At 44.3% G+C, this 19,763-nt stretch overlaps 1 protein-coding gene across 10 annotated transcripts in view; it reads left to right on the forward strand.

The window, feature by feature from the left end:
• ZNF322 (zinc finger protein 322) overlaps positions 1-19,763 on the forward strand; it is a 34,941-nt gene that overhangs the window by 3,792 nt on the left and 11,386 nt on the right. For 6 of the 10 annotated variants that reach the window (XM_042937569.1, XM_042937568.1, XM_042937573.1 and 3 more), the window contains 2 exons: positions 12,254-12,323; positions 15,392-19,757. In XM_042937569.1, the coding sequence (XP_042793503.1) occupies positions 15,574-16,782 (1,209 nt within the window). In that variant the 5' untranslated portion in view covers positions 12,254-12,323; positions 15,392-15,573 and the 3' untranslated portion in view covers positions 16,783-19,757. Of the gene's footprint in view, positions 1-2,592; positions 2,933-12,253; positions 12,324-15,391; positions 19,758-19,763 lie in introns of those variants that run through there. The other 4 variants (XM_042937570.1, XM_042937571.1, XR_006202351.1 and 1 more) reach the window with 2 other exon arrangements.

Below are 19,763 nucleotides of genomic sequence, written 5' to 3' on the forward strand. Positions count from 1 at the left end.
GTGTGTCTGTATTCACCTACATATGCATACATGTGCGTTTTTTTCCTGCACTTTTTGAGAGTAGGTTATAGCCATAATGATTCTTGTCAAACTATGAGAGAATGAAGCCCTGAAGTCTTACGACAGGCTAAGCCCTAAAGTCTTAAGAGAATTAAGCCCTAAAGTCCTAAGGTATGTAATGAATTAACTGCTTTCTTGTGCACGTACAATGCTACTAGCTACATGCCATTCTTGGGAGAATTGAAAAAAACAGTTACTCAAATCATTTTCTGTGGAGCTTCATTCTTTCCTCGAACCCCAGCTGAGAGAGCCTGTCCTAAATACTCAATAGTTCCTGTCTTAAAAACAAGGCTGTTCTCTTACCATTACAGCTATCAAAGTCAAGATATTAACTCATGTAATATTATCTTATTCAAATTTACCCCATTGTTCCACTAATGGCCTTTTCAAGAAAAGGGAAAAACCCGGTTCTTACAAAGATCAATCCACCACCACCCCCCCCCCATTTCATTTAATTGTCATGTGTTCTTGCTTGTGGCACACATATCCTCAGACTTTGTCTTTCATGACCTTGACTTTTTTTAAGAGTTTAGGCCACGTATTTAGTAGGATTTCCTTCAGTTTGGGTTTGTCCGATGTTTCCTCGTGATCAGATTCAGGTTATACGTTGTTGACAAGGTGGCCCAGGGGTGCGTTCTGTACTGCACGTTCTAGTAGGAGGCAAGTTATATACCATGTTACTGGTGACAGTGACTTTGATCACTGGGTTTAAGTCGTGGCTTCCAGGTTTGTGTCCTATGAAGTTCCTCTCCTTGTCTCTGTAATTATTAAACATCTAGTAGGGAGATATTTTCAGATTGTGTCAATATCCTGATCTCACAAACTTTATACCCACTAGATTTTTACCTGAAATAATTCATATTCTTCTTTTGATTGGACATCGTGACTTTTAAAGTTACATCTTTTCTTCTACGTTTAATTGTTGGCTTTTTAGTATAAGAAAAACTCCCTTCTCTATTTGCTTTTTTTTTTTTTTTAATATATACGTATAGATTCATGGATTCTTACTGTGTTACTAGCTTATTGCTTGTTTTGATGTTCTGTTTGTTCCGGATTTGGGTAATAGCAGCCCCCTCGGCCTGGCTCCTGGGTCCTTTTCCCATCTTGTCACTACTTTCTGAGCACTTGCTTATTTTCTGGCACAAGGTGCTCCGGGCTCATCTTGTACTTTCTAAAGCCCGGAATCAACATTTCTCCCAGGAGCCCTGATCGCTTTCAGGGGAGAATGGTGTTTAGAAACAAGACCTGAGTGCTTGGTGTGCTCCTTACCACTAAGATTTCATGCTTTCTGTGACCTTTCAGCAGACATTATTAGAAAGATAAAATAAACGTGCACTTTGACACATACATGCATTTCTGTGTTCTGTATATACTTAAAAACTTGATCTCTGGGGCGCCTGGGTGGCTCGGTTGAGCATCTGACTTCAGCTCAGGCCATGATCCCACAGTTCATGAGTTCGAGCCCCACACTGAGCTCTCTGCAGTCGACACAGAGCCTACTTTGGATCCTCAGTCCCCCCCATCCTGCCCCTCTCCCATTCATGTGCTCCCTTGCTCTCTCAAAATAAATAAACTTAAAAAGTGTTTTAAAAAATTTGACCTCCTGATACTTCTAATTCCAGGTAAACCCTAGAGTTCTCTTTTCTATATTTGTAACTCCCTTCTCTGACGATAAGGAATCTGTGTGCCATTTTGCCAGTAGTATATTTACTTATTTGTTCAGTCCTAGGGTATACAGTAGGTAGTACATCTTCACCACCACAGGGGGAAATAGCCCTGCTAATTAGAGTGCAGTAATTGTTGATAGTTCTTTTTATCTTCAACTTGGGTTTATATTCTTAGTATCATATTAAAGTACCATTTGAGTGTGTCCCCTTCTGGGGATTCTTCATTTGAAACACTGACTCATTTGTTTCGCTTGTATTACATTGTAACATTTTGCTCAGGCGTCTTGCCTGTTTACTTACTGAGCGTGTGGAATGTAACAGTTGTGAAAGTAAAAATGTGCCTGTGACAAACAACGTAGGTTCGCGGAAGCGTGACTCTCCCTCCGTCACCTGTTGACGCCAGTTCCGTTTTCCTGTGCTCTTACTGCGGCTTCGCCCCCCACGGGATAGTAGCCACGCGCGTTAGTGTCTTCTTTCACCCTTTCCAAAGCTGTCTGTGGCCAGATGAATAGATACATGTGAAGTTTTTTATTTCTACTTCGTTCTCACACAAAATGGAGTGGATGTTTTTCTTGTTTTGTTTTTTTTTTTCCTTTTTGAGAGTGGGGGGAGGGGCAGAGAGAGGGAGAGAGAGAAGCCCAAGCAGGCTCTGTACTGTCAGCAACGAGCCCGATGCGGGGCTCAGACCCACAGATGGTGAGACCGTGACCCGAGCCGACACCAAGAGCCGGACCCTTAACGACTGAGCCACCCACGCACCCCACAAAATGTGGCGTGTGTTTCTCGACTGTTGTTTTTTGAAATTTATGGTATATCCTGAAAATCATTTCGTGTCAATTCACGAAGGTTTTCTTCCTTGTTACAGGTGCGTAGTACTCCGTTATACCAGGTTTGTTCGACCACTTTGCTTCACATGGGCGTTGAAGTGGTTTAAATATTTTCAAACCGCAGACCTTGGCTACGGTGCGCAACTTCGTGCTTGTATATGTTTAAATCGTTGGAGATGTATCTTCAGAGCCGATTTCTAGAGATGGGACCGCTGAGTCAGATACAAATGCAGATCTAGTTTTAGGAGCGCTGCCAAACTCCCGGCCAGAGCGTCGTGTCAGTTGGCCTTCCCTCTAGCAACACAAGCGTGTCTGTTGCCCCACAGTTTTGACGACAAAATGCACTGTCCTACTTTTCAATGGATGCCGGCCTGATTGGTGAGAAACAATATTTCACATACCTTTTTTAATTATTTCATTTTTTTAAATAGACGTTTTTGAGAGTACTCGTAGGTTCACAGCAAAATTGAGTGGAGAGTGCAAGCAGCTGCCTTACGTCCTCTACCCGCCCCCCCCCCCCCCCAGCCTCCCCAGCTGTCAACCTCTGGGACCAGAGTGCTACAGCTGTTACAGAGGAGCCTACATTGAGATGCCATTATCCCCCAAAGGCCTTGATTTACTTGAGGGTTCGTTCTTTGTGTTGTACATTCCGTGGCTTTGACAAATGTATAATGGCGTGTGTCACCATTTATGGTGTCACAGAAGAGTTTCACTGCCCTGAAAATCCTCTGTGCTCCGCTTACTCATCCTTCTCCCCGACCCCTGAAACCACTGATCTCTTTCACCAATGCCACAGTTTTGTTTATTCTGGAATATCATGTACTTGGAATCGTACAGTTTGTGGCCTTTTCAGGCTGGTTTCTTTCACTTAGCAATATGCGCATAAGGTTTCCCCAGGGCTTTCCCTGGGGAACATTCCTATTTCAGCTCTAAGCAATGTTCCGTTGTCTGGATGTGGCACCGTTTGGTTATCCTTTCATTGACTGAAGGGCATCTTTGGTGCTGCCGAGTTTTGGCAATTGTGCACAGAGCTGCTGTAAACATCCTTGTGCAGGTGTTTGTGTGGACATCACATCTTCAGCTCCTTTGGGTAAATACCAAGAAGCACAGTTGCTGGACTATGTAAGAGTGTGTTTAGTTTTTGTGTGTGTGTGTGTTTTTTTAATGTTGATTCATTTTTGAGAGAGACAGTGTGAGTGGGGGAGGGGCAGAGAGAGAGGGAGACACACAATGTGAAGAGGCTCCAGGCTCTGAGCTGTCAGCATAGAGCCCAACGCGGGGCTTGAACCCACCAACTGTGAGATCATGACCTGAGCTGAAGTTGGACACTTAACCGACCCAGCACCCAGGCACCCCAAGAGTGTGTTTAGTTTTGTGAAAAACCACCAAACTGCCTTCCAGAGTGGCTGTACCATTTTGCGTTCCCACCAGCGATGGACGGGAGTTCCTGTTGGTCCACGTCCTTGTCAGCATCTGTTGTCAGTGTACTGGATTTGGGTCATTGTAATTTTTAGTGGTATCTCGTTTTAACGTTCAGTTCCCCAATGACATACGATGTGGAGCATCTTTTCATATGCTAATTTGTCATCTACATCTTCTCTGGTGGGCTGTTCAGATCTTTTGCCCTTTTTTTAATCAGGTGGTTCCTTGTTGGGTTTTAAGGATATAGAAATGCATTGTATATTTTGGGTAACAGTCCTTTATCAGATGTCTTTTGCAAATATTTTCTCCCAGTCTGTGGCTTCTCCCAGTCTGTGGCTTTAGACTGTGTCTTTTACAAAACAGAAGTTTTTAACCTTAATGAAATCCAGATTGTTATTTCTTTCATAGGTCATTCCTTTGGTATTTTATCTAAAAAATTGTCTTTATTTCCCCCGTGTTATCGTCTAGGAGTTTTATAGTTTTGTGTTTTACATTTAAGTCCATGGCCTATTTTGAGTTTATTTTTGTGAAAAGCGTAAAGTCTGTCTATTTCATATTCTTGCAGGGGACGTCCAGTTGTTCTTGCCACATTTGTTGAAAGACATCTTTCTGTATTGCATCGCCTTTGCTGTTTTGTCGAAAGATCAGACTACATCTATATGAGTCCATTTCTAGACTCTCTTCCACTGATCTATTTGTTCTTTTACCAATACTACATGGGTTACTGGAGCATTGTAGCAAGTCTTGAAGTTGAGTAGTGTCAGTCCCTCAGTTTTGTTCTCTTTCAATAGTTTGTTGACTTCTCTGGGTCTTTTGCTCTCTGTGTAAACTTTAGGGTCAGTTTGTTGATAGCAACAGAATAACCTGCAGGGATTTTGATTGGAATTGAGTTCAACCTGCAGATCAAGTTAGGAAGAATTGGCGTCCTGACAGCATAGATGTCAGCATATCCATGAACATGGGATTTCTGTTCATTTATTTAGTTCTTTTTTATTTCTTTCATCAGAGTTTTATGTTTTCTTCATACATACAGAAGTTAGATTAATACATAAGTTAGATTAATACTTAAGTATATCATTTTGCATAGGTGCTAATGATGTTACGTTTTTAACTTCAGATTCATTGCTGGTGTGGAAGAAGGTGATTGCCTTTTGTATATTATCTTTGTATCCTGCATGCTTGCTATAATCGCTTAATTAATTCCAGGTTTTTTGTTGATACTTTTGTATCTTCTACACTGACAATCATGTGATCTGGAAGCAAAGATAGTTTATTTTTTCCCATTCTGTATAATTTTTATTTTCTCTTCTTGTCTTACTGTATTATCTAAGACTTTCAGTATGATGTTGAAAAGGAGTAGTAAGAAGGGACATCCTTACCTTTTTCCTTGTCTTAACTGGAAAGATTCAAGCTTCTCACCATTAAGTATAATATTAGCTATAGTTTTCTTGTATTCTTTATCAAGTTTAGAAAGCTCCTATCTATTCGTAGATATTTCATGTACTTTTAATTTAAATTTCTGTAAATATAAGTGAGATTTAACATCTCTTTATGTGTTTGAGAAACATTTTTCTATCTTTTTTGTGTATTTTTTTGCCTATCAGGTTTTTAGTGGTTTTTTTCCCTCAATTTTTAAGAGACCTTTATCTAATAGATACAAATATTCGTTTGTCTCAAATATATGTTACAAACACTTTCTTTCAGTTTGTCATTGACTTTTGACTTTGTTCTTTCCTTTTTACATGCAAAATGCTTTTATTTTAGTCAAATGGCCAATCTCGTGTCATAGGCTGAAAACCTTTCTATACACTGAGGTTATCTGTATGTTTCAGTACCTGTGTGGTTTCAACGTGTTAAATTCAGATCCCTGATCAGTTTGGAATTGATTTTGGTATGTGATGTGGGTATAGATCAAATTGTATCAGTTTTCATGTGACTATCCTGATGTTCTGACATCGTTTATTAAAAGTTCAGCGCCTAGGAGGCTCAGTCGATTAAGTGTCTGACTCTTGATTTTGGCTCAGGTCATGATCTCACAGTTCATGAGCTCAAGCCCTGCATCGAGCTCTGTGCTGAGAGTGCAGACCCTGCTTGGGATTCTCTCTCTCCCTCTCTGTCTCTCCCCCACTCATGTGCTCTCTAAAATAAATAAATAAATAAATAAATAAATAAATAAATAAATAAATAAACAAATAAACAAACAAACAAACAAGCTTTTCCCTGGTAATTTGAGACATAACCTTTATTGTATACTAAATTTCTACGTATGGTGATATCTGTTTCTGGATTTTCTATTCTATTCCACTTATCTTTTTATGTATTCCTGTACCAGAATATTAACATTAGAAGCTTTATACTATATTTTAATGTCTCATAGAGTTAGTCACCCCCCAGTCTTTCTTTTCATTGTTTCCTGGCGATTCTTGCATGTTGGTTTTCCCAAGTGAATCTGAGTAATAATGGTAGCTCAGGCATTCCTGATACGTCTGTGAAGCGTCAGAAAGTATGTATTTTAGGTTTTGGGGGCCATATGGTCTCTGCTCAACTATTTAACTCTGCCTGTGTGAAAGAAGCCATGGGCAATATGTTAATGAGTAAGTGTTACCTTGTTTCAGTAAAACTTTATGGAAACAGGCTGCAGGCCAGAATTGACCTGTGGGCCATAGTTTGCTCACATTTGGTCTGGTTCCATGAAGAAGCATATTATTTTTTGTTGTAATTGCATTAATTCACACATCTTTTTACGAAGAACCAACGTCTTCATTATATTGAGTCATTCTATCCAAGAACAAAAGATACCTTTCCGTTTGTTCAGGTCTACTTTTAGGTCCTTCAGTAGTGTTTGAGAGTCTTCCTCTTCTCTATTTTATAAAATTATTTATTTTTGCGTATTTCATATTTTCTGTTATCGTACAAGGAATATTCTCTATCATTGTATGCTCTAGTCGGTTGTCTGTGCACAGAAAAGGGCTGTTTGTTTCTGTGGGTGAGTTTTATATCCTGCTGCCTTACTGAATTCTTTTGAGTCAGTTTTAATGTTGATTCTAGAGTTTTCTAGTTATACTCTCATACATCTCCAAACAGATATAATTTTACCTCTTTTCAGTTATTAAACCTCTAATTGACTTTTCGTTTCTAATTGTGTTGGCTAGTACTTCCAGCTCAGAGTTTATTAACAGTGGAGATAGTGGTCATTCTTGACTTGCTCCTGATCTCATTGGAAATGACTAGTTTTTCTCACTTAGGTACTGGCTGTAAGACTAAGGAGTGTATATTTTATCATTTAAAAGGGAGTATTCGTATAAAAAATAAAAGGAAGTATTCATTAATTCCTACTTTCTTGAGTATTTTCATCAGGTATGGATGTTGATTTCTGTTGTGAGTTCCTTCAGTATCTATGGAGATAATTATGATTTTCCCCCATAGATCTGTTAATATGTAGTATTATGTTAATGGATTTCCTAATATTGAACAAATCTTGCATTCCTTGAATAACTCCCACTTTTGTCATGATATATTACTTTCCTTAATGTGATGTTGGATTTTTGTTAGTACTTTTCACTTTAATACTGGGCTACAAAATATTTTTGTACTCTTTGTCAGGTTAATTGTCAATGTTAAACTATTTTCACAAAAAAATTAGAAGTTTTGTTCATTTTTAAGCGCTCTGGAAGGTATTTATGAAACATTAGGTTTATTTGGTCTTTGTAAGTTTGTTAGAATACTCTTCTGAAATAATCTAGGTGCAGGAGTGCCTGGGTGGCTCAGTCGGTTGAGTGTCCAACTTTGGCTCAGGTCATGATCTCACAGTTCGTGAGTAAAAAAAAAATTTTTTTTGAATGATCTAGGTCTAGTGCTTTTTTCTGGGGTAATTCCTTAACATCTTTGTTTATTCTGTGCATATTAGTGTTCTAAAACTTTCTGTCTCTGAAGGGGGTGATTTTGGTGAATTGTATTTCACGAGGAAACAGTCTGTTTCATAGACTATCACATTTATTTGTGCAGAAGTCTGCAGAGTGATACGGTATGTGTATGTGGGGGTGGGGTTTGTTTGTTTTAGCTTTTATTTATTCCTTACTTTGTAAGCGTGTACTTTCTCCCTTTTTTCCTCATTAAGTTAGCTCGTAGTTTATCAGTTGTTTACGTTTTTTCCAAAGTAGGATTTTGATTTATAATTAGGTTGTTTTTCTCTTCAGTTTCCTGATTTCCGTCTTTAATTTTATTTTCTTCCTTAATTTCTTTTGATTTACCTTTTTTTTTAGCTTTTTGAGCTGAGAATTTAGTTTGTTCATGTAATTCTTTTTATCGATGTAAAAATATTTAGGGGCGCCTGGGTGGCTCAGTCGGTTAAGCGTCCGACTTCGGCTCAGGTCACGATCTCGCGGTCTGTGGGTTCGAGCCCCGCATCAGGCTCTGGGCTGATGGCTCAGAGCCTGGAGCCTGTTTCCGATTCTGTGTCTCCCTCTCTCTCTGCCCCTCCCCCGTTCATGCTCTGTCTCTCTCTGTCTCAAAAATAAATAAACGTTAAAAAAAAAATTAAAAAAAAAATATTTAAAACTATGAATATTCCTTGGTCACTGCTTTAAATTTATTCCATAGATAATAATCTGTAATATTGTCAATTGTCACTATTTAGAAATTTTGTTTTGTCTCCCCATTTGCTGAAGAGTTGTTTTATTAGTTTATTTTTCCCCATTTAGGAGGGGCTTTTTTAATCTGATGTTTCAATAAATTTTTAGTGTGATGTCACTTTATGGAACTTACTGATGCTCTCTTTGTGACCTACTATATGACAGAATTCTGTGACTGATTCATGTGTGCTTGAGAAGAAAGTTTACTTCCTGTTATTAGGAGATAACTATCCTTAGCTATCCCTAAGATTTACTTACTAATTCGATCAAGTTTTCCGCATCATAACTTATTTTTGTTCTACTTTGTATGTCCATTTACTGACCGTGGAATGTTAAGTTTTCTTATTAATAATGTGCGTATCTCTATTTCTTGTTATGTATTGTAGTTTTTGCTTGATGAGGTTGACTGCTGTGTGATTTGGTGCAAAACCATAACTGTTACAAGTCAAGCTATAGTATATGGCTTTCGACATTAAAAGGTGCCCTTTATCATGTTTCATGTTTTTTGGCCGAATTCTCTTCCTGATATCTTAAAAAAAAAACAAACAAACCCTACTTTTATTGTTTCTATTTGCCCCATATCCTTTTTTCTGTCCCTGTGTTTTCAGCCTTTTCAAATCTTTGTTTTAGGTGTCTCTTGCGTTTAGCATGTAGTTGGGTATTGCTTCTTGAGCCATAGTAAAAATTTTTTAATGGGTGAGTGAGTCGGTTAAGCGTCCAATTCGGCTCAGGTCATGATTTCACACCTCGTGGGTTTGAGCCCCGCATCAGGCTCTATACTGACAGCTCAGGGCCTGGAGCATGCTTCGAATTCTGTGTCTCCTACTCTTATTAAGATAATAAATGTATTTATTTTAAATATTACAATATTTAATATTTTATTAAATAAAAATAATAAATTTTTTTAAAAAATTTTAGTGGGTGAGTAAAACAACTCATTTATCGATATGATTGATGTGTTTGGTCTCAGCGTGATCATATTATTTATACTTGTTTTTTCAACTACTTGTTGCTTTTCATTAAAAAAAAATCTAGAATGTTTCGTTTTTGTTATAATGGCTACCTTGGAACATAGATCTTTGTAATGCCTTGGTACCATTTTCTTTTTCTTTTTTCTTTTCGTAGTTTTTTTTTCTTTTTTTTTTTTTAAGTTTTATTTATTTATTTTTGACACAGAGAGAGAGTGGGAAGGAAGGAGAAAGAGGAAGAAAGAGAATCTCAAGCTGATAGGACAGAGCCTGATGTGGGGCTCAAACTTACACACCATGAGATCATGACCTGAGCAGAATCCAAGAGTCGGATGCTTTACTGACTGAGTCCCCCGGGCACCCCCTTGGTACCATTTTCTTATTTAGCCTTTAATTATCTGGTTCTTCAGGTTTTGGTAGTATACCTTAACTCTCACCTGCCATTAATACAATAACCAGTGAGGTTATATTAGTTTTTTGTTTCTTTTCCTAGTTTTTAGTTGAATTACGTCTATTTTACTAGAATGTGAAATATTTAATAAGACTGCTAATTCAGCAACACTTTACCACTTTTGTCATTGTGGTAAAGTTTTGTGGCATTGTTTTTCTTTTTTTGTTTTTTCTTTAATGTTTGTTTATTTTGAGAGAGATCGAGTACATGCTCCCAAGCAGGGGAGGGGCAGAGAGAGGAAGAGAGAGAATCCCAAGCAGGCTCCGAGCTGTCCGTGCAGAGCCCGACACAGGGCTCAGTCCCACAAGCCATGAGATCATGACCTGAGCCGGAATCCAGTAGGATATTTAAGCTAAGACTGAGCCACCCAAGGGCCCCTAGATGGTATTTTTATTTTCCTTTTTTCTAAAAAACTTTTTCCATCATCTTGAAGGACCTTACATTCCTCTCTGCTCCTTTTCTCCTTCATGGTGCAGCCCAGAAGGTTCCTGTCCTTTCCTTTTTACTTTTCTGAAGGATCGCCACCCTGGGACTGCCTCTAAGTGTGTGCAGGCTGAGTCCCTTCCTTCTGTCCTGCTCTGATCAGAGCTTGAAGAAAACATTTTCTACTTGGAGTGAGTTGTGTCTGTCATAGACTGGTTCCAGCACCCTGGCGGCCCAAAGCCTGTGTCTTCAGCCGGCCCTGCTCCCCTCGCCCTGCTGCCCTGGCCCTGCTCCCCTCGCCCTGTCCCTGCTCCCCTCGGCCCTGCCTCCCCTGGCCCTGCTTCTCTTGGGCCTGCTCCCCTCAGCCCTGCTCCCCTCGCCCTGGCCCTGCTCCCCTCGCCCTGGCCCTGCTCCCCTCAGCCCTGTTCCCCTCGCCCTGGCCCTGCTCCCCTCAGCCCTGCTCCCCTCGCCCTGGCCCTGCTCCCCTCAGCCCTGCTCCCCTTGCCCTGGCCCTGCTCCACTCGGTGGCTTGCCGCTGAGAGCTCACCCGAGGCATTTGGCGAAGGGGTGTGTTTGTTCGGTGCATTTGTTCTTGTCCTTACAGAGCTAGAGGCATGCCGGGGTGGTGTGGGTGTGCGTGTGGGTGTCTGCAGCACCGATACCCCCTCTCGAACTCTCTTTTCTTCCCGTGTTCTGTGTAGTTCTTCCAGAAGTATTCTGTTCTTTTTCCATCTTTAATCCATTTTCTGCCCCTCGACCGAAGTTAGCATGAAGCCCTTGTCATGGAAGCACATAGGTTTTTCTGAAAAATCTAGTTGAACTATGACCTACGGCTTCCCTGACCTCTCGTTTCGGCCTGCGTGGAGTTCAGGCCGGGGGGCTGCTAAAGGGAACAACAGCAACAACAACAACATCAACATCAACAGAAATTGGGTTGTGCTTGAGGTTCCCGTCTTTCCTGACCTGCGTGCCGTTTCCTTTCCAGAGTCCTCGGGTAGCTGGCCTGTGCTTCCTGGCCAGGTTTCACGAAGATTCCGAGGGAGGCCGAGGATGGCCTGTGTTTACCCCGTCTTACCTGGAGCCAGAGCCAGGAAATAGGTCGTCCGCGTGGTGGCAGCTCTGGACGAGTGTCATGCAGAGCCTCTGCCCGGCCCGTGTGTTGTCTGGGTCTGAGCACTTCCGCTCTGGCTTCTGATCCCTGGTGGCAGCGGGACCCTCGAGGGACCTGAAGCCTCAGTGGCCCGGAAATGGCAGGTCTAGTCTGCTGAGGGAAGGAGTCGGGGACCGGCCTGGGCACTCTAACTCTCGTGCCCGTCAAGTGCCCGTCATCGGCCGCCTCCTGAGTTGCGTGCGGCTGAAACAGAAGGCGGCTGGGGCCGGTGTAGACTCTCGATGCCCCAGAGCCTGAGGCCTGCCCACAGCACCGAGTAAAGTTGGGCCTTGTTGCTGTGCAGGTTGTCCCCACGGCTGCGGATGGGGCGGCCTGCGTTCCTGCGGCCAGGGTGTCACCTTTGCGTGTGTCTCTCCTGAGATTTGGCCTTGGGGGCCCTTCCCCTCCGTGTCAGAACCCCGAGGAGGACGTAGATTATGCAGATGGTTTTCAGATTCTTGTCCCCTTTCTGGAGAGCCACACGGGATGGGTTAGGACGATTCATCTCTCAGGACTCAGTGTAAAGGCTTGTGGGAGAACACCCTTAAGTTTTCTTAAGGAAACTTTACCCATTTTCGGAGTCGTCGAGTGAAACGCTCTAGGGCCAAGTCCACTCGCTTGTGACTGTCCCTGTCATACCGTCATGTCTTACAGAAGGCCGGCTGCCGAGAGAGACCGGATTCGCGGGGCCAGGAAGCCAGGCGCTCTCCCAGCTAGCTCCCAGGTAAGCCGCCGTGTCTAGGCCTCAGCAACGTGCGTCCTGACTCCGGGACTGAGCCCGGGCACAGCGGCACTCGGCCCCCTTCCTTTCCCGCGGGGACACAACAGTTAAGGGGGGGGGGGGGGGTAGGGGGAGTGGTGCACGCACCAGAGGTGCCTGGTAAAGACCTGCCGTGTACACGGGAGAAAGCGCACACACGACACCCAGACATCCTTGTCGTGCTTCAGCCAGAGGCCTCAACGACCCGAGCACATCACGTATCAGAAGATGGCAGACGCGGTGGAGAACAGCGAAAAAGAGGGGTTGGGAAGCCGGGAGCACGCGGGCAGCTCCCTGTTTTAAACGCGGGGGTCGGGAGAGGCCTCCTGGGAAAGACATTTGAAGAAACAGAGGAATTGAGAGGGCGCCGGGCACACCCCTGGAGGAAGAGAGCTAGGGGCCACACCGGGAGGGGCAGAGGCCCTGGGGAGCGTGGGTGAGGACAGCCCGGAGGCCATGTGGCCAGGTGGGGACGTGCGATGGGGACGTGCGATGGGGACGTGCGGGGAGCAGGCCGGTGAGAGAGCAGGTGGGGGAGGCCGCGGGGTCAGCAGAGCCGCAGGCTGTTCTTCGGGGGCACAGAGGACTTGCCCTGTTGTCTGGGCTTCTTCTTTGTATCTTTTTAGAGAGAGTGTGAGAGGGGAGGGGCAGACAGGGAGAGAGAGTCCCAAGCAGGCTCCGCCGGGCTTGATCCCAAGACGCTGGGATCAGGACCCCGAGTCATGACCTGAGCAGAAACCAAGAGTCCGAGGCTTAACCGACCGAGCCCCCAGGCACCCCCACATTCTGTTGTTTTAACACGGGTTCCGCCGGCCGCGGAGCGGAGAGTCTGAGTGTAGGAGGTGGTGACGGGAGGGTGGCCTGAGTTCTGGGGCTACCGTGACGAAGTGCCACAGACTGAGTGGTGTAAAGAGCAAATTTATTTTCTCCCGGTTCTGGAGGCTGACGGTCCAAGATCAAAGCGTCGGGCTTGGTGTCTTCCGAGACGTCTCCTTGGCTCGCGGCCGGCGAGAGAGGCAGTTGGGTTCTCGTTCTGAGAATGGAGCCAGCGAGTCTGCCGATGGCTCCGTTGTGGGGCGTGAGGGAGAAGGTCACAGGAGGACTCCAAGGCTTTGGCCGAGGACCTGAAAGAACAGGAACGGAGATCGGGTGGACGGGGGCGGAGGAGGCCGGGTCTGTGCGCCACCGCCCCGCCTGTGCCGAACTTGTCCTTGACGGGTCAGTAAGGCAGGAGCAGACACGAGGCGTTTCGTTGCAAACCCTAGCGAATAAGAAGCGTCCTTTGTGACACTTCAGGCTTTGGGGGTCGACGATGGCAGCCCCAGGCTACTTGGTGCTTCGTGCGCTGTGTGTTGTTGGTGGTAGTTTCTGGATCACTTGGTCCCTCAGTGACCGCGGTAAGTGTCCCGCTGCAGACACCCGCTTAGCGCTCCGAGACATGCGCGCAGGAGTCAACGAGGTGACCTCTGGCGCTCGGCGCGCTGGTAAATAATAGGAGTATTCATTCTCTCGTGAGGACAGAAATGGGCTCACTCTGAAGGTATTTTACTGGGTGGCAGAGGTCCATTTGATGGATCAGGTTGGTGACCTTGTTCCCTAGGGTACCCATCATCAAATGATCTGGGAGTGTAAGGAATTCTTAACGCCGCCGCGAGAGTCATCTGGAACTTGTAGTTTGGACCCCCAAAAATGTCACGTCTGGAACGGCTTTGACGATCACGGTGACGTGATAGATTTTTTGAAATCGGAGGTGTATACTTAACCGTATGTAGCATAAGCGTGCTGTCTCTTGTTCAAGCGCACCTCCTTCCCCTGCTCCGAGCCGTTGACTTCACTGCTCTGGTAGCCGTGCGTCACGTTTCTCTCTCATTCTGTCCTTCTGCCGTGGTTTCAGCGTTACATTTCTTGCGGACCCGTGTCTGCACTCGAGAAACCGCGCTCACTACTCCCACCCCGTTCCGTTTCCTCTCATCCCCTAAACCTAAACATTAGAACTTTTTTGAGCTGACATTTGAAGCCGTGGTATTTCTTCTTATGTTTATGAATAACTTTTTTTTTTTTTTCTATCACAGCAGCCGTCTCCGTGCCCTGCACATGGAGAGCTTACCGAATTGTTGCAGGGAAATTAGAAAACTGATTAGCAGACTGATGACGCAGAAAGCCCTCCACCTTCTAGATCCTTTTGACTCCTTGTTTTGTCTGAATTCAGGTGGCCACTGCTGCTGCCGCTTCTGGAGCTGTTGTGTTTTGGGTTCTGGTCCGTTACGCTTACTAGCGTGCTATACTCAACCCTCCTGCTGTTTTCATGTCACCTGAGTGTGCGGGTGCCCAGTCCTACGCGTCACAGCTGAGGAACCATGGGCTCTGTCCCCAGAAGAGTGTACATACACCAAACAACCTTTGCATCAACGTTTTCGTAGGTTACTTTAGGTGTCTGTGGATGCAAAATAACTTCTGTTCTAGCTTTGAGCACCTATTATGCGCTATGAGGAGCTGTTCGGCCTCTTGATTATTCGGTTGAAGCGAGGGGAAGGGGAAGAACCCTGGTTTTGAGATCACCCAGGTTCATAACAGAAATAATCCTGACTGGTCTTGTCCTCAGATGTGTCACTGACCGGTTTCGTATTAGAAAAGAGGAAAACTAACTGGGACGCCTGGGTGGCTCAGTCGGTTGAGCGTCCACCTTCGGCTCAGGTCATGATCTCACAGTCCGTGAGTTCGAGCCCCGCGTCAGGCTCTGTGCTGACAGCTCGGAGCCTGGAGCCCGCTTCGGATTCTGTGTCTCCCTCTCTCTCTGCCCCTCCCCTGCTCGAGCTCTGTCTCTCTGTCCCAAAAATAAAGAAAAACATTAAAAAAAATTTTTTTCTTTAAAAAAAGAAAAGAGGAAAACTAACTGATTTCAACCCTTGTGAAAACTAGAGCACTTATGGACTCTGCTGGAGAATTTCTGTCTTTTTTGCAGTGATTTTTAACTTTGAACATTGTTTTCTTAGTCACAGGAAGATAGATAATATTTCTTCTTTGTCTCACAGGGTTGAAAATACCAAGTAAGGAATTAGTGTATAGGATGCTGGAAACTTGTAGTGACGAACTGCTCATGACTGAAAGGCCTAGAACAGATGTATCTTTCAAGTTCTTACCAAGCAAACAGCTATGAAGAAAACGATGGGTCAAGAAGACCAGTGGAAAACTCCCTAGGAGAGAGCCATAGAAAATGTGCGCTTCGGAAGAGAGATATAATCAGAGAACTCAGAAAAGGAAAATATATCATGGATGCCCTCAGAAGGGTAAAAAGATTTTTATTCATGTGCATGAGATTACGCAAATAGATGATCAGCTATACCAGTGCCTTGAACGTGAGCAAAACTTGTGTGAACGCTTAGCTCTTATTATGTGCGAGAGATCCCACACTGGGGAGAAACCTTACAGATGTGATATGTGTGAGAAAACCTTCGTCCAAAGCTCAGAGCTGCTTTCACACCAGAGGGTCCACAATTACGAGAAACCTTATAAATGCAGCAAATGCGAGAAGAGCTTCTGGCATCACTTAGCCCTCTCGGGACACCAGAGGACACACGCAGGTAAAAAATTCTATACCTGTGACATCTGTGGCAAGAATTTCGGCCAGAGCTCCGACCTGCTTGTCCACCAGCGAAGCCATACAGGCGAGAAGCCGTATCTGTGTAGCGAGTGTGACAAATGCTTCAGTCGAAGCACGAACCTCATAAGGCACCGAAGAACTCACACGGGCGAGAAGCCGTTTAAGTGTCTGGAGTGTGAAAAGGCTTTTAGTGGGAAGTCAGACCTCATCAGCCACCAGAGAACTCATACTGGCGAAAGGCCCTATAAATGCAACAAGTGTGAGAAAAGTTACCGACACCGTTCAGCCTTCATTGTTCATAAAAGAGTTCACACTGGGGAGAAGCCCTACAAGTGTGGCGCCTGTGACAAGTGCTTTGGCCAGAAATCAGACCTTATTGTACATCAGAGAGTCCATACGGGCGAGAAGCCGTATAAGTGCTTGGAGTGCATGAGAAGCTTTACGCGGAGCGCTAACCTGATCAGGCATCAGGCAACTCACACTCACACTTTCAAATGCCTCGAATATGAGAAAAGCTTCAGCTGTGGCTCAGACCTTATCGTGCATCAGAGAATTCACATGGACGAGAAACCGCCCCAGTGGTCTACATGTGAGGGTGGCTTCCTCCTAGGCATGGACTTCGTGGCCCAGCAGAAAATGCGAACTCAGACCGAAGAGCTGCGTTATAAGTACAGCGTGTGCGATAAAAGCTTCCACCAGAGCCCAGCCCTTCTGCAACATCAGACAATCCACATCGGTGAAAAACCGTATATCTGTAATATGGGTGACAAGGGTCTTGAGCTCAGCCCTCCCCATGCATCCGAAGCCTCACAGATGTCTTGATCAGACAGGGAGTTCTAATCCCATAGAAGGTGTATGTACGCGTCCGAGAACTCATAAGATAAAGGACTCTGGGCGAATCTCAGACTTTCCTCGGAGCTCAGACTTCCGTGGGGACCAGAGAATGCAACTGTGGGAAGTTGAGAAATGGTTTGCCCAGAGAGCTACCCTAGCAGGACACTTTTATCAGTCACTCGAGTGAGAAACCTTACAAATGCCCTGAGTTTTGGAAAACCCGTAGTCCAGGCTCACAGCTGATCACCCACGAGGGGATTCGTACAGGTGGGAGACCTTGCAAATGCAGTGAGTGTGAGAGAACTTTCTAGCGGTGCCCGCCCCCCCTCATCCCACGAGAATTCACACCAGAGGACTTTCTAAATGCTCTCCGTGTCAACAGAGCTTCAGACAGTACGCACATCGCATCGGATGTCAGAAAGCCCACGGTGGGGAGAAACCCCAGCGAGTGCGTAAAAAGCTTCTAACAGAACTGTGACTTTTTTTTACTCTTCAGAGAAGCCATACTGGTGAAAGTGTGTCTATTTGTCTTGACTGTGGCAAATCCATTCATCGGGAGAGCCTCCTTGGGTTTGCACCAAAGAAACCCAATCTGAGGAAGGACCTTACAGAGTCTCTGAATGAGAAAAACTTCTGTCAGTGATCCGCTCTTGTGGTATCCCGGGGCACCCACACAAGTGAAAAAGCCCCTGGAGTCTGGAAAAAGCCTTGTCGGAAACTCTCCTACCTTATCGGGTCCCAAAGAACGTACTCTGCGGAGAACTTTTTGCCAGTGAGAGATCTAAGTGTGTGAACTGTGTACATATAATAGGTATGAAGAGAACTGTTCTCATAGTTAGTTGGCCCGTATGGCAGAGGTGACTTTTAATGGAGTCAGTATGTAAACAGTGTTTAGATCCCCAGGAGCTCGTTCTGGGAGGAGTGAGGGCAGGTCGCGGTGGGCCTCATGGGTAACTCAGGTAAAGATGCTTTTCTTTTATCGGAACCACTTAATGGTTACTTTCGCTTTTTACAATTTGGAAATCCAATAAAGGAAAGGACCGTAACCTTGTGATAGAAGGCGTGACATGTGTTACTGTTGGGGGAAAGGATTGTATTGACTTTGCCTCTGTCCCTTTTTTATTCTTGACCAGAATGGGGACTAGCGTGTTGATGGTAGCCTGGGAACCATTTGCTAGTAGTGAAAAGAACTGAACGGCCAGGGAGGAGTGACCCTAGATCGAAACTGTCCCCCCAGGTTCCTCCTGCGGAGGGCCAACCTCATAAAGAGGCAGAGTAGTCAGCTTTTGTATTTTAGTGTGAGTTAAGGCATCCCCTCAAAAGTTTCCTTTCCCTGAAATACCTTTGAGATGATCGCTGGTTTTCGAAACCTCAGCTTTAGAGATTGATTTCTTTCCAACTCAGAAGTGCAAATTTCAGCAGAACCGTCATGACGTTGCTAGCGTGCACGTTGTTGGGACCTTATCACGTCTCTTTCAGTGATGAGACCCGCTCTTCAGATCCTCGCAGGCTGATTAAGGGAAACCAAAAGAAAGGTTTAAGCCTGAGTAGGCACAGAAAAGAACACATAATGATGCATTATTAATGGAGGAGCTAAACTTCTTGATTCTGATTATCCCGACTCCAAAGCTGGTGTTCTTTTCACTCTGTTAACCCTGCTGTTGATAGCAAATCAAGCCCCATAATGATACGCTTTTCGTTTATTTCAGTTCTGCCAAGAAAAGAGAATACTTTTTATTCCCAGGGAAAGGATTGCAGTCACCACAACGCAAGGTATCTGTTTGGCTTGGAGTGTAGGATTCTAAATGCTAGAAGGGAAAAGTAGTTGGCAAATTCATCAGAGGTTTAAGGATGAGCACGTATCTGCAATTTACCAGGATAATTATGATGATCTTTAACATTCTCTAGAAATACTATCATTAATCCAGGGATTATTAATGGACAATTCTGAGGGGTTTTTTCCTTCTCTCAGATTGAAAGACATTTACTATAAATCCTTAAGATTCCTCCAGTATCTGGGACTATAGACTGGTGAGTCAGTATGTTGTTGCTAGTCTGGGTTCTCTGGTTTATTTTAACAAATCCCCGAACTCCAGAGTGTTGGCATTCGGACTCATGGGTGACCTTGTGTGTGGCTCTAAGCTTTGATCCTAATGACTGGTGGATGATCTTGATAATCTTAGGGTCAGTGGATAGAGCATATAGTGATAATAAGGAATCTGATTCTAGGGGATTTTTTGTTTGTGTTTTCGTTTTTGCTTTTTTGTTTTTTTGTGTTTGAAAACAATTGCTGGAAGTTTATTCGATCTGACGTGTTTTAGTAATTTTCACACACAGCTCTTACACCATGAAAAGTGGCCCAGTGTGACAAAACACGCAAGATGTATTTGTTTCTCTTCGGTGCAAATCATGCCCGTCACTAGTGTATGTTTGACAGTTGTAATACTTAAAATAGTATTGGGCGCATGGCCTGGTGGTGATGACAGTTAGTCCGTGTGGCTACTTGTTAGTCATTAGAACTTGGAGAAGGGGACAGAGTTTGTATCGTCGCCAGGGCAGTGACTCGCCCCTTCTTTCAACTAATCTTTCCGGTAATTGTCTCTCGTCTTTAAGTAAATTAAGGATGGACCATCCCTCAAAAGGAGAACATTAGGGGTATGAGACAGGTCTGAGGGTGAGGGCTTTTAACTGGGGGGGAAAAGGTGTTGGTGTTGTTCATAGAGCATAACCTGAGGTTGGAGAGGACCACTTGGGAGCCTGTAACCAAAACTAGAAGGTAACTTCTGGGATGGATGGAGGTTCTCTTGAGACAGTGCCAACCTAAGTCTACCTCAGGTAAGTAGTTAGAGTACCTTTCAGGATTTCAGACCAAACGAGACACTTGTATTCAGTCAATGTATTCCTATGCTTTAATGTTTTTGTTTTCCCTTAATTCTTAAATAAACTTTTATTCTGAAAACCTCTATTTT

The sequence above is a fragment of the Panthera leo genome, chromosome B2 (genome assembly GCF_018350215.1).
Source record: "Panthera leo isolate Ple1 chromosome B2, P.leo_Ple1_pat1.1, whole genome shotgun sequence".
Classification (NCBI taxonomy): domain Eukaryota; kingdom Metazoa; phylum Chordata; class Mammalia; order Carnivora; family Felidae; genus Panthera; species Panthera leo.